Below are 15,527 nucleotides of genomic sequence, written 5' to 3' on the forward strand. Positions count from 1 at the left end.
TCCAGTAGGCTAAGTAAAGATTTATCTTGGAAACTATAAACTTTAAATAATCATTTTAATAATAATTAAATTAATCAAGAATTTATACCTGTTTGGAAAATGGATGGATGTTTTAGCTATGGGCGACATCTTCTGGTCAGACGTGGGCGACTCTCACAGTGGATTATAGGTATTCTCTAGCGCTTGAGCACAAAGCCTTTTAATGGATGTCAATGGGGTGAGTAGTAGCCTAACTATGCTGAATAAACCACTTTTGTGAGGAAAATTAGCTTATCATTTAATGAATCAACAGCCCATCGGTTAATCTTCAACATGTTTGCTCTTAAAGGGGTCATTAATTGAGAAATCAAATTGAGCATTATTTATTTGTCTTATTTTTGTATTATTTTTGTATTATTTTTTATTTATTTATATAGCACAATAAAACAACAGTCGCTGACCATTGTGCTGTACAAACATTGAAAACAACAACAACAATATAGGCCTAAACAATATAAAAACACCAATCAAAACAATAAAATAACATACAAAGACATTTTACATACAGCGAAACAAGCTCAGAGAGACTCACATATTATGAGCCTTCTCTAAAGGTTTTACGTTTTGCTTTAAACAGAGATTCTGTTGCGATTACCCTAATAGATAACGGTTACACTTTATTTCGATAGTCCACTTTAGACATTCCACTAACTATAAGTAACTTTTCAACTACATGTCAACTAACTCTCATTAGAGTATTAGTAGGCTGTAGTAGACTGTTAGATTATGGTTAGGTGTTAGGGTTGGGGTTAGGAGAATAAGTTGACTTGTAGTTTCCAAGTTACTAATAGTCAGTAGAAAGTCTGTTGGGGTACCAACAAAATAAAGTGTTAGCAGATATTAAGCAGACAGTCTACTAATACTCTAATGAGTTGACATGTAGCTGCAAAGTTACTTATAGTTAGTAGAATGTCTAAGTGGACTATCAAAATAAAGTCTTACCTAGATAACTGTAGGCTATTCCACAATTTGGAGCAGGCTATGGCAAAAAACCTGTGGTCTCTCTTTCTTTTTAACCGTGATCTGGGAACCCTCAAACATATTCTGATTTGATGACCTTAAACATCTAGCAGATATGGTAACAGTCACAAGTTCAGATAAGAAGGTGCCAGCCCATTTAAGACCTTAAAAACAAAGAGTAAAATCTTAAACTCTAGTCTAAAACATACCAGAAACCAATGCAGAGAGAGCAAAACGGGGGTAATGTCTCATATTTACGTGTGCTAGTGAGAAGTCTTGCAGCTGCATTTCGGACTATTTACAAACGGTTCATATAGGACTGACTACCTATATAAATTGAATTGCAATAGTCTTAGACCAGTGATTTATGATATGTAATTATTCATGTACAGTCAGATGTTCATTGTCTCAAAATTGTTCATTGCTGTTTATGTGTCAGTAAATCAAACCAGTGACTAAATGGTCAACTTCACACTGTTTCTCTTAGTAGGATGAAAATAATCTGTTAATTAAACTGTGATTAAATTAAATTATTTAAAAAGCCGAGTTTATCAGTGACTGAGTTCCGGACTCTCGCTAAAACTCCCGTTATAATCGACGAATCTCTTATTTATATCGTGTTTGCACTGTTAGTTACGATGAAAGCATTCGTGAGAGTGCAGAAATAGAGTTGCAATGAGAGATCACTGCATTCATGTGATCAGCATGTCTGTGATTGGCCACAATGCTCATTACTGCAATCTTTATCTAAATAATGCTATAGATCTAAATATAATGCCATCAACACTTTTCACGATCAGTTGACCTTGACAGCTGTAATAGTAAAAATTGTTTTTTGAGAGAGCTCCACATGTAATACTTAGCTATTTCATATGCAAAGATGTTAGCCAATCACAGCAGTGGGCGTTTACATTGAAGTCAGCAGCCATGCCCCTTAAAACAGAGCGTTCAAATCAGAGGCTAAAATCAGGGTAAGAAAAATGCCTTTTATTTTTTAAATTCTGACCATTTTTGAGTGCACCTCAGGAAACATTTACAACAATAAAACAATGCAGTTCACGACCCCTTTAAACATTCCTTTTGGATTGATCTATTTGTAGTGTTTACACCTAGAAAAAACCCAGCTGTTTTATAAGAGAAGTCACAGAAAATTGCACGACAGGTCTGATTCAGTTTACGGCACTTCTCATTCATTTATATGGTATCCACAAACAATGACTGGCTGCATCCGAAATCTTAAAAATACTGCCTTCGGTGGTAAGAAGCATTCCAAGGCATCAATGCACGTCCGGATCCAATATTAGCTTCACTTCCTGTCTCCTGAGATACCTTCATCTGATGACATTTTTAAGGTGTTCCATTCGGTGACAGTTAAGCTAGAAAAAGAAAGATGGCGTCTGAAAGTTGCGATTGCTGGTCAGTTTGTGTATATGAACGTTTTTGACCAATGTTTTCCACTACATTTTTGTTTAGTTTTCACCAAAGCTCGCTCTATTTAGCTGTAGATCATTAAACTGTTAAGCTGCCTCGGAAGTCTGTCCGAAATCAGTTACGTGAGGTACCTTCATGCGCAAACACTGCCTGCAAAGTCATTGCTTGATAGGGCAGCGAGGCAACAAGTCAGCTAATAACGTCAAGGTTGTAGTGTGATTGGTTATCAAGGCACACGTGATCCTAGTTAGCCGCTATGCTTTCTCCAATGGTAGAGTCAGCCACGGACCTTCGTATCTCCCAATAATAAGACCATCTCTGGTTGAGCGTACCTCAGTTGGACAGTGGTTATTGCAGTCCATTGTGGCTTTCCCTTCAATTAGTGGCTATTTAATGCTAAATGGGGTGATTTCAGACACAGCCACACCACAGTCTAGTAAATGCGCATGGCTTCGTCAAACATGTTCCCGCCCCCATGGTCATGGAAAATACTATTAAAACTTAATTTAGGAAAAATACTTTGTATTAAAAATCTTTTTATCACCTGGCTTTCTATTAATGCTATATCGTGAATGACAACTGTCTGTGGTCTCCTAGTGGCTTAATTTGCAGCAAAACAAAAGAATGCCTTCATAATAAACTCAGACAAGCTCAGTGCCAACTCATTTTTCATCAATTTTTTTTCATGAATTGGTATGTGTGCAAAGTATTGTGAAAGATTGAAGGCATAAGGATACACTTGATGCATCCTTCAAAATGAGCCGAAAGAAGGACGCGAAGTGAAGGCTGCCCTCCAAGGATCCTTCAAATTAAGACGTCCTTTGACGGAGCTTGATGACTTGGCAGCTGAGATATGCAGACTTCCAATTGAGAAGCACCACCAACGGCGTGGTGTGTCCATTGCCCAATGAATCTACTGTAGTGTAAATCCGTTTTTTTTTTAATTGGTTCACGGTCAATCTGAACTGTCGTCATATGGTCAAGAGTGTCGTAAAGAACATTGTCAGCATGTTTTCATTATTCTTTATTTATTCAAACGGCCAAAACAACTTCAGACAGACAAATATAAGGACTGCTGTCCTCCATACTCATATTTCCGTGGTATCAATGTGATTTAATTTACACAAAACTGAAATCTTTGTTCTTTGGTTTTTTGGAGGTAATGTAAAAATATTCATTATAAGAATATCCACCTCTTTCTTTGCTCTGAAATCACAACATGCATTACAATGAGACCTCAAATTTACACATACAAAGAACAGATATTTAACAACCTCTTGTGGCAAGATAAGATGGCTCCTGACAGTTTTGATCAAGACAGAAATATTTCACAAGAATTCCATACTCTTTTTGGTCACAGATATTGAAATAATTAGCTCACCATGATGTCAAAGCTGTTGACAAACCTAATATAGTGGAATATTCTAGTGCTCTCATTTTGATCAGCAACAGCAATATTACAACTCAGGTTTGTAATTTGTACACACACCTCAACAAAGACACAAAAATCAGTAATTTTGACGCAGCAGAGCATATTTTCCATGTCAAACAATTACTTCTGCAGTCAGATAGGGCTTATTCAATTGCATATACGTACTTAATGATGGAAAGGCCTACAGCTGAGGGATATAAAGCATAATGCTTTATGACAACACCATGTCTGCTATAATAAAATAGTTCTTGTGCCTTTAAAGTTCAAATATTTGTACAAATAAGGCATAATAGGGGATTAAAAGTATTTTTGGCTGGAAAAATAGATAATTTTAACCTTCCTTTAAAAAAAAATATACAAAAATATTCCCTTTTAAGGTATAAAAGGCACTTCAGTTAAAAACAGAAATCTAACCACAGGAGTTAAATGCATGTGAATCCATTTCTTTAAAACGTACTGTCCCAAAACACCCAAAAAAATAGAGATGGGAGGTAGCTGTTTACATGTTACTTTTCAAGTCTGGATTCACCTTGACTCATATTCTGGCTATGAATGAATGCATATGTGTGTTGGTATCTGAGGCTTTTACAACAGACGCGCAGATATACACAAGTACGCATGACAATAAACCTGAATTTATGATATGAGTGACAGTAAACCTCACTAGAAAACCAAACAGAGATTCATCTTTTAAAAACAATCTGTTCATTCTCTATTGCACTTTACATAAAATATACATACACACACATGTATACCTATAGAATACAAAATAAGTACTTCATTTCAAATAAATGTTAAGCTCATTATAGCTTGTCCAAAATGGATCATGTGCGAAAAACACAACGGTGAATAAATTAAGACTTCTAACAGCATATAATAATCACCTCTACCACCTCTAACATATCCAGGCCTCGTTTTGCTCTGAAAAGACAGCATCTCTCATCTGGAGCTGCTCGCATAAGAAGTCTTGTTTCCTCCAAAGCTGCTCTCGATTCCTCTTTCCTCATGTTTAAAGGCTGAGGTCCATGCTTGAGAGGAGAGGAGAGGTACAACACAGAGGTACCAGTTTTGTTGGCCTCTAGGCTAACAGAGACTCTGTAATCCTGTTGATCAGGGTTTTTTTTGGCTTCCATTGTTGCTTTCTTTATAAAAAGCATACAGGGCCCACCTCCAGGTGGTAATGTGAGCCAGGTTTAGAGCTGGGCAAATTGTAGACCTCCACAATGGGCAGTAAGTTTGGGTCCTGTGTCCGGAAAATGAACTGTGTCTGATGCCATCGTCCATCTGTGATCTGAGAGGATAAAACATGGAAGGATCAGCTGCAATAATGAGGCATCCTAACAATGACATGTGTAAAATAGTAGTTTTTACATTGCCAAAAAGGCTGAACCCCTTAAGACGTAAAATATTTACTCGAAGGACCCCCTGAGATTTTAAGTTAATATTTAAATTATATAACAATAAAAGCTGTTTTTGGACTAATAAGGAAGTTTTCAGTTCTGAAACTTACAGGATATTCTTATAGTATGATGACCTCTTGTATGTCAAAAGCTCAAGGAAAACACACATTCGACAACATTGCTTTATTTTGACTTTAAAGTGGACTAAAATCTCTTTTTAGTGTCTCAGTCCACATTAAGAACATTATCAAATTGAATGATACTAATAATAATTGCTGTGTAATTATTAAAATGAAGACAGAAATATATTACTGTTGTAAATTACAGTTAAAAATAAATATGAGAATAATTAGAATAATGTTATATTACATTGTAAGTTACAATACAAATACTATTACAAAACATTCAAACCGTAGAGCTTTTAACATTTCAAATTCTCCAGTTTTTATGTTGGCGGAATACTGATGAAATGCTGTAAACGTTAGAAATGTACGCAATGTTGGAATTTATGCGAATGTGTAAATAAAGTAAACAATGGCACATGTTTCTTTCCCAAATGCATGTTAAAATCGCAGCACATGCAGAGAAGAGTTTGTGCATTTACTGTGAACTGAGACGCTCTGAGACACCGGATCATAAAACAGTACCGCACTCTGAAACACGCAATGCATCAGACTATATCGATTTTTAATCAAATTGCAGCCTTTGATTTGATAATCACACAAAGCTATATCGCGATTATATACTTTAATTTGAGCTTTTCATCAGCTCACAAACTCCCTGCTGTTTCCTCACAAACCCTTGTTTGGGAAACCCTGTATTACTTTATGCATACCCAGCACTCATCCTTTATCAGATCCGGCTCGATGAATCCCCCAGACTCGATTATCTGTCCGTTCCAGGCTTTAAAGTACACTGCACTAGACGAAGGAGTTTTGGAATCCCCCGCTGCCCAAACAGAGACGTTCAGGCAGTGGATGGTGATGATCTGCACAGACTCTGAGCTCAGGAGGTGGATGAAGTTCATCTGGATCAGACTCACTCCAGTCTCCAACTTAAGAAAATAAATAACAATATAATTGATAAATTAGAACAATGGAACAACATGAAGGGGAAGAAATGCTGACAGATTTTGAACCATTCTGTAGAGAAATGGACACAATGCAGAGCTTCCTGAAATAGGGCCATTTAAATTCAGCGTAATCCTGCTCATAATGTTCTACGGTTGGTTGCCGGATTTAAAGACCTTGGACACAGCGACTGGCTTGAGGCAGGTTTGACCTCCATTGGTGAAGTTACACGTCACTTCAATATTGTCAGAGGAGCAGCCCAGGTTAGGATCTATCCAATAAGTGCCTTTAGTAAAGAAAAGATACAAATTAAATGAATGAGTCCATTCCTAACCTATTCATTCCTATCATACATGACAAACTACAACTGCAAATGGCTATTAGCTATCTTAATTATTTTACATATTTGGTTGTATTAATGTAGCTAAAGCGAACGCCAATGAAATTTACAATGAATATAACGTACTCACCATCATTCAACTTCTGCTCGCATTCAAACAGATCTCTGCACATTCTGGCTGGATTCTCCTGGGTGCCCAGCGGGTTCTTGATGCTGTGGATCAGGGTGCTGAGGTAGTGGAGAGTCTTAAAGATCTCGGTCCCCTGGTCCAGCATTGGAAGGTCAGTATCCTGATACATCTGTGGAATGGAATGAAACAAAGTCAAAATGGTCTGATGTTTGCAGATTACCTGTGACTAGGGGATTTCACACTGGGCATCTATGCTGAGGTCTGAATCCGAGTACGATTGTTCCCAGTGTCCCCGGCAGCGATGGTCTGGTTTCACACTCATTTGATTCAATCGTTACCTGGCGCATTTGTGTCCATTTTTCGTCATCACTAACGTGAATGGCGCATGACAGAAAACAGAACGCGTGTCAATATGTATTTTTTTTAATCTGTGCTATTATGAGCAGCAGAGTGAACGACACTTGTGTCTACTATATGTGCGTGATGAGCTAAGCATTCATTTGCTGCTCAGATTTCACTCATCCTGCACGATTACACTGCACGCTTACTCTCGCTCGTATCCAATGTAAATCATCACTACTGTCAACCCCACATTGTATTTTGTTGAACTAATGACGTTGTCATTAAAACGCATGCGCAGGCTACTTTACTTCATGAAAAAGTTGTGAGTATGTGAGACTACAGTTTGAATTACTTCCTTTTCTTTGCACACTACATTGACATTACAGAACAGAATAGCTCTTTCGGCATTATCCTGAACATTGTATAAGCATTCATTTCATGTGTTATTGAATGGAAGCAAGGCTCTTGGGAGCTCACATAAACGTCACATCTGTCACGCTTTGGTTCACGTTCATGTTTTTATGTCTTTTATTTTGTAGTTTTCATAGTCATTGTTCCTGTTTGTCATGTATTCACTTATCCCAACATCATGTCATGTGCTTCCCTAGTCTTATGTGTATATTCCTATTGGTTCATTGACTGATTGTTCACAGGTGTTTCTTGTTAGTCATTAGTATTTGTATGTATATAGCTCTCATGTTCCCATTGTCTCTTGTCTAGTTTTGTTGGTTGTAACACGCTTTTGGTGAGTCTAGTCAGTCCAAGTTATGTTCTAAGCCAAGCCAAGCCAAGCCAAGCCAAGCCAAGCCAAGTTCTAGTCATCTTCTTGTTTTGTTTATCTGTGTTTTGTTTAATAAACTGCACTTGGGTTCTCACTGCAACTATCCTCCGTAGACTATACTTTACAACATCCTTTTGATTTTCCTGGCAAAAACGTCCAAATTCTTTCACATAAAAATCAGTCTACAGGCTTTCATAGACAAACTAGGAAATCAGGGAAGGTCTTTTTTTAAGTTTCGTTACAAGTTGTTCCTACATTGGCAATAAAAAGCAATTAATACATGAAAATTCGTACCTATAGCCCCTTTAACAGTACATGATTAGGTTAAGTGAAGATGCCACAGAACCGACAGACTTCACTGCTTTGCAGTCAAGTTAATTTGCTAAGGTCAATGATATTGCAAACTAAAACTAGGCTCTGACACAGAAGCTCTTGAAAATTTTGAACACTATTTGGCACCTACAGGAATCAAAAACATGTGAAGGAGCACCAAGAGCTTCATTTTCCTAAGAGAAAACAAAGTAGAGTACGACAATGAAGGAAGGTAAACAGTACAATGATTAAAGAAGAAAATTCTTTCCTATATTCAAACACAATATGTGGTGTATCGGCTATCATGTAAGTGTGAGTGCTTTTATGTTTAGGAGAACAAAGCAGCATTTGAAGGAAGGATAGGTACTATACTATTGTGAGACATTTTCAGGTAGCTCATAACAGCAATCTTCTTATAATGGAAGCAATAGAAACAGGAAAAAAAATGTGGTGGTGGTTGGGGTTGACTTTAGTCCTTTCTTTGAAATTGTTTTTGTTTTTCTTTGGTAATGAAAATACAGTGACCGTGAGGGGACATGTTCGGTTCACTTAGTTTTGTCGTGGCCACAACATATAAACTCGTGGGAACGTGATAATATGTAGTTGCCATGAGATATTAATTCGTGGGAACGTGATGATAAATCGTGACCATGAGATCATTTTGTTGAGGTAACGACATCATTATGTCATGGCCACGTGATGTAAAGTCGTGGCCTCGATATCATATGTTGAGGGAACGATATATTTTTCTTGTGGCCACGACTTCATATTTTGAGAGAACGACATCTATTTCTCGTAGCCACGAGTTAAATTGAGGGAACCACATCGGTCAATACTGTAACCATATACAGGAGTCGGAGATGGAGATGACTGATGAAATAACATTTTACATTGAATTAGGAATGTCATATAAAGATATAGTGCGGTCTCTGGCATTAAGACATGGGTACGTAAGTGAAAGACACCTGAAGCGCATTCTTAAGTTGAATGGGCTTTTTCGTCGGAAATTTGCTGGCTTGAATGAAATACTCGGGTCACGAATAAAGTTCCTTTTAAGGCAATAAACAAAAACAAATTATGAGAAACTTAAATGAACAAATAAAGTAAATTATGACCGGGTAAAAGGAGGAGCCCATATCGCGTGTGAAGATTCGGTTCCCACGTGTTATAAAACTGGTAGCCACGAGAAACGGATGTCGTTCCCTCAACATATTAAGTCGTGGCCACGAGAAACGGATGTTGTTCGCTCAGCATAGGATCTCGTGCCCACGAGATATTATGACGTTCCCACGACTTAATATCACGTTCCCACGAGTTTATATGTTGTGGCTACGACAAAACTAAGTGAACCGAACATGTCCCCTCCCGGTCACCGTATGAAAATGCTTATTTTTTTGTGTACATGCTTTTCTATCCGTTATGTATTATCAATTTCCCTCCCTTAATGTAACGGATTCTAGTGGTGTCTTAGTGGTTTTCTTGACAATTATTACTTTCGTTTGTAATTTCATCTGAGCAGGTGTGTTTAATTAGGCTGCTTTGGGTGAGAACCTTTTTCTTGAGACGGTGGGCCTGCCCCAATACCTACACTTGAGGTATTTTCCTGTATTTGGCCCAAGTGTTCAAGAGGGCGTATAACCTTTGATTAGCCAATGGGACACATTTACATCATAGTGTTGTAAAAACACATAAAAAAATACAGAGCTTTATTTACCCAATTTTGTTTTAAATACTTTTGTATTTAAACTTTTAAATGTCTGTTCAGTAGTCCCTATGTAACAGATGACAATTGAATTGCTTCTAATTAAGTGATAAAAGGAGTTGCAAATACAAACTGCAAAATACTCATCTCTGTACCAATAAAATGTGCAACACATAAATAAGTTATATTTAATTTCTAATTAATTTAACTTAGACTGGAAGGTTTTTTGCAAAATTTCGGGGCACACAAGTTTCTGAACATGATGAATGATGGGATATGCTTAGCCTCAAATGCTGCTCAGAAGCAGTATTAGAGATAGTGTGGATTTAGTGTGCATTAAGGGCACTGAGCTTTGGCATTTATAGTCTTCTGCTCTTACCTCCTGTCGCATACATGTACTCTCAAGTGGCCAAGACTGACAAAGATACCTTAATATATTCTAGGCATACTTACATGAGCATAAGATACACCAGGAAGCCCCTATAAACCAATGAGAGATAAAGAAACAGAAAGCACTGATTACTATGAGCTTCAGCTAAATGCAATTCAAGCATGACACATACTGTACTATTCATTTGTTTGTTAAAATGCATTAAGACTACTTACTGGAGGTCCAGGTGGTCCACGAGGACCTGGATGTCCCTAAAGGTTGGTGAAAAAAAACATTTTTATGTTGGTTAAATAGTACTACTTAATTTAAATGAATATACATGGGTAGTAACAATGAAGGGCATTGGGGAAACATACCCTTGGTCCCTGAACACCCTATTTAAAATAAAAGAAGAAACACAAAATTATTTTCAGTGGCGAACCCTTTTCAAACATGAATTCACTTGGAAATTGACTAGAAATGGTTCTCCCTACTAATCTGAATGTAGCTTGAAAGTGTTATAGGCTAAAAGTCTCATTCCACTCTCTAGTTTCACATGCTGTGAATCAGTTCATGAATATAAATGATTCAATTACCTGCAACACAAGTTCCCAGTTACAAGATTCCCAGTGTATTCAGTGAACTTGTAGAGTGAATGTTTGAGTGCACTTGGAACAATTTTGAGTTGACAATGCGACAGCCTTAGAAATGGTTTAATCCCTGGGAAGTGCACTTGAGTGGATTGAGACACACCCTTAAGGCCCCGATATACTTCAAGCGAAATTGAAGAACAAACTAGTGTGATATCATTTCGAACAAAATTAGGCCACAACTAAGCGTTTCAGGAGTTCTAAACATCTTGCCTTAGTGATCTTTCCAGAAACCTTACACTGGTAAACACCTTTGAACTACGTAATTACGTTGTGATTACATAATACGTAGCTGTGCTCTTTCATTTCTTCTGTTATGTCAGTCAAGGTCAGACACAAGAAAAATTAAATAAAAATAACCTAAAAACACACTGGAGAGCTGCTTTATATTGAAAGTGACACTGACACTGTTTTTAATACTGTAAAGCTGCTTGCTTTGCTATGAAGTGCTATAAATAAACATGACATGACTCAAATGGACTGCCAAATTGCAGAGGTCATGCAAATATATCCACATCCCTATGCTTAGATGCTTTCTTAACTGCTGTTTTCTCACTACTATCATTTGTGTTGTATGTTTAATTTGTTATTGAGAGAAAAGCGGCCAGCACATATTCATATATTAGTCTACCCAGCAGCGTGAGCGGCGTCGGAATGTTAGCTAACATTATACCGCTGCAAGAATATTTCAACTTCTTTTTACCCCTTAGCAAAGAATGAAAAAGAACTTTGCTGCAAGTATATCGGGGCCCTCAGACTCCCATCTCAGTAATGTCACTGAACGGAGATGATAAGGCAGGAAGTGAGCTTATGCCAAAATCAATGCCAGTCTAAAACAGGATTATACAGGGACCATACGTATTAGAAGTTCAGCATTTCAAAAGGATTCTTACCATTTCCCCTTTATTTCCTTTATCTCCTTGTGGTCCCTAGTAAAAAGAGGATCTTTTTAGATTATGCACCCAATTAGAAGCCACCTGTGAAACATCTTGAGTGATTCAGATCATACATACTGGGTTACCACTAGGCCCAATGATACCAACGGGTCCGATGGCTCCTTGCATCCCCTTAAAAGAAGAAACACCTACAGTAGCTGCTGATCAAGAACTCTTCATCCAACTCATTGGTGTTTTAACAACAGTTCTCACAGTGGTACTTACCATTAAACCCAGAGGACCCTTTGGGCCCTGGATACCCACAGAGCCAAGGTCTCCGGGTGGCCCCTGTAAATGACAGAAACACTTTAGAGGTCAAAACTGTTTGGCCTTAAACTGAAACAAATGTCATCACAAAGCTTTTGGTTATACTGCAAGAATAGATCTCTCAAAGCTGCTTAAAGCAGCTATTTTTCATCTTACGCTACAGTGCTTCTACAGCTGTAATGAAATGCTACAGTAGATTGCATTGTTTGCTTGAAGGCTTAGCATTTAAATGAGAAGGAAACAATTACTGCTTGCCTGATTAATTGGATTCTGACGAATCACATAAATGTGCTCTTTCTTTTCAGTTTAGACTGTTCATTAATCACAAGACTAGTCACTGGTTTTATGTAAGCATCATTAAACATTATTAAACACCTAGCAGCTTTACTTTGTGTAATAGATTTTATCTGTGGTGAAATCTACCCTTTTTTAGCCTCTGGTAAAACAGGAAATCATTTCAGATACTCAGAATAAAGAGGACATTTCCATGTGAAACAGGGTATTCAAGGAAGGGACTTGATTGGTTCTCATCTTCTCAGTTCTCGTGCATGCGTCATGGCGCTCTCGTGAACTCACATCAGAGGCCCACACAGAAGAAAATGAATAGTTGAATAAAGTCGTTATTTTTGTGTGTTTTTTTGCGCAAAAAAGTATTCTCGTCACTTGATAAACTTAAGGTTGAGCCACTGTAGTCACTTGGACTATTTTAACAATGTCTTTACTAACTTTTCTGGGCCGGCAGATGCAATTACCTAGCAGCCTATGAAGGAGTTGAGCCAGCTCTCAGATTTCATCAAAAAAAATTTCCGAAGATGAACGGGGTTGGACCAACATGAGGGTGAGTAATAACTGACAGAATATTCATTTTTGGGTGAACTAACCATTTAAAAAGGATGTGGAGGAAATGATTACATTTGGATGAAAGATTATGAAGACAAGCTTTTTTTTTATTTGTAACATGCACAGATCATTTACAATAAGACCAGCAACACATATTAAAGTAAACAGGGCAATTGTTATGAACATTTTTATTTATATGATAACAGTAGTGCAATAAGTGTGTTTACCTGTGGTCCAAACATTCCAAGAACTCCAGGAAATCCCTGTTCACCAGTATCACCCTAAAGAGAAAATCAAACAGAACAGTGTCCAAAACAGTTTGTGACAATTAGTGTTAAAGAAATGTCACTGTCATTCATTCATTAACTAATAAATAGACTGAAAACATGTATACACACTACCTTTCAAAAGTTTAGGGCCAGTAAGATTTTAATTATTATTTTAAATTAACACTTGGATGCATTAAATAGATCAAATGTGAAAGTAAAGAAAATGTTAAAATAAATGTTAAAATATTTCAATGCTGCCCTTTTGCCCCTCTTTTTCTATTCATCAAAGAATCCTGAAAGAATGTATCTCAGTTTCCACAAAAATATTAAGTAGCACAACCATTTTCAACAGTGATAATAATAAAATAATAATGTTTCTTGAGCAGCAAATCTAATATTTCATAATATTAGTTTTTGTCCTGTATTTTTTATCAAATAAATGCAGCCTAGGTGAACATTAGAGACTTATTTAAAAAAAATGTGTTGAATGGTAGGGTACAGTATATCATCTAGGCAGGTGCACTGTGTCATTGTTAAAAAGTCAAAATGCTGTAATTGTCTAGTCAGAATCAAGTAAAGAGTTGTGTAAGAGGTTACTGCCTGATTGCAGCAATTATGTTTGATTTTTAGAGGTTCATCATTTAAGCAATCTGACATCATTGATGTGTTTGTCCTATTTGCAATGGATCGATAATGGACAAGTGATACTCACAGGTTGTCCTTTGACCCCTTGGTCACCTTGTTTTCCAGGAAATCCCATTCCTCCATTAAATCCTCTTTTTCCTGGGGGACCAGTTTGGCCAGGGATGCCCCTGTCACCCTAAATCACAACATAGTGGAATGTTTAAGCTAACACTAGCATATATTGTGAAAGATGCAGATAGTAGTGACACACAAACACAAAGAGCAGGTCACTATCCATATAAGCAAGTTACCTTTGGGCCAAAAGAGCCTTGAATTCCTGGCAAACCTGGTACACCTGCATTTCCTTGAGGACCTGGTTTTCCAGGAAGACCAAACTCCCCATCACTTCCATGCTCACCCTAACGCACATAACAGAGGAGGAAAAACAAACCAAAACATCACAAACCACAAAAAGCACCTGGGCCATATAAAGTGTTACATTGAGAGCATTGAGAATTACATTCATTGTCTTACTGGCATTCCTTTAGCTCCATCTTTCCCGAGGGCTCCATCAACCCCAGGATCACCCTCAAGACCCTCACGACCAACAACTCCTCTGGGACCAGGAAGACCAACAGGACCCTGTGGAAGAATCACAACTGTTGTAGGTTTATCATGATGTCAGTGAACTCAGTTCAGAGTGTAAGAAACGTACTTACAGGGGACCCTCGATTTCCAGATTCACCACGAGGACCGTTTTTGCCTTTTGGACCCTGAATAAAATCGGTTATTCAGTTGAGATGGATATTATGGCCTGGTTTCACAATCAGGGCTTAGATTAAGCCAGGATTAGACTTTAGTTCAGTTAGGACATTTAAGTAGATTTAATAAACATGCCTTAGAAAAAAAAAACATTACTAGTGTGCATCTTGAGACAAAACAATGGCACTAACATATTTTAAGATATCTCAGTGCAAGTTGCTTTCAGTTAAAACAGCTCAAACATGCATTTTAGTCTGGGAATAATCGTAAGCATTGTGTGTGACACCGGCGGTATATGATTTAAAATAGAGGCCATGTGTGTGCATTATAGACAAAACAAAATCCACATTATGTTTGTGTTCACATGGTAAATTACTTTATTGCCTTTGGATCCTTTAGGCCCTGGAAACCCTCTTGGCCCTGCATTTCCCTGTGGTTATAGACAAGGAAAGTAAAATGAAGAAAAGTATGAAAATTTATATTTGATATAATTCGTTAACTAAAACCATAAATATTATGGTTAGGGTTAGGGTTAGGGTTAGGTTAGGGTTAGGGTTAGGGTTAGGGCTAACCCTAACCCTAACCCTAACATTTACTGAAATAAAATAAAATTATAAAAACCTTAAACATACTTTTTTTATTTCAGTTAGTTGCCATAGTTGCCAATGCTAGTTGCCAGTGGCTAGTTGCCATTTCTCATTTTCATTTAGTTTAAGTTGAAGTACTAAAATAACTAAAACTAAATAAACTAAAACTAAAAACCATTAAATAAAAAGTATACAGAGGTATTTTTTTTTTTAAAAAGACTAAATAAATTACTTTAACTATAATAAAAGTTTATTTAAAATATGAACAAAACTATAATAGCATA

The 15,527-nt window shown here is 37.2% G+C and overlaps 1 protein-coding gene across 2 annotated transcripts in view; it reads right to left on the minus strand.

The window, feature by feature from the left end:
* Positions 1–3,436: 3,436 nt before the first annotated feature.
* Positions 3,437–15,527, minus strand: part of col27a1b (collagen, type XXVII, alpha 1b) — a 116,669-nt gene continuing 104,578 nt past the window's right edge. For both annotated transcript variants that reach the window (XM_079871395.1, XM_079871394.1), the window contains 16 exons: positions 15,033–15,086; positions 14,614–14,667; positions 14,429–14,536; positions 14,206–14,313; positions 13,983–14,090; positions 13,229–13,282; positions 12,120–12,182; positions 11,973–12,026; positions 11,853–11,888; positions 10,687–10,704; positions 10,546–10,581; positions 10,393–10,419; positions 6,803–6,971; positions 6,509–6,618; positions 6,098–6,316; positions 3,437–5,153 (listed from right to left, as the gene is read on the minus strand). In XM_079871395.1, the coding sequence (XP_079727521.1) occupies positions 5,007–5,153; positions 6,098–6,316; positions 6,509–6,618; positions 6,803–6,971; positions 10,393–10,419; positions 10,546–10,581; positions 10,687–10,704; positions 11,853–11,888; positions 11,973–12,026; positions 12,120–12,182; positions 13,229–13,282; positions 13,983–14,090; positions 14,206–14,313; positions 14,429–14,536; positions 14,614–14,667; positions 15,033–15,086 (1,365 nt within the window). In that variant the 3' untranslated portion in view covers positions 3,437–5,006. The remainder of the gene's footprint in view (positions 5,154–6,097; positions 6,317–6,508; positions 6,619–6,802; positions 6,972–10,392; positions 10,420–10,545; positions 10,582–10,686; positions 10,705–11,852; positions 11,889–11,972; positions 12,027–12,119; positions 12,183–13,228; positions 13,283–13,982; positions 14,091–14,205; positions 14,314–14,428; positions 14,537–14,613; positions 14,668–15,032; positions 15,087–15,527) is intronic.

This window comes from Squalius cephalus (assembly GCF_949319135.1).
Source record: "Squalius cephalus genome assembly, chromosome: 5".
NCBI lineage: Eukaryota > Metazoa > Chordata > Actinopteri > Cypriniformes > Leuciscidae > Squalius > Squalius cephalus.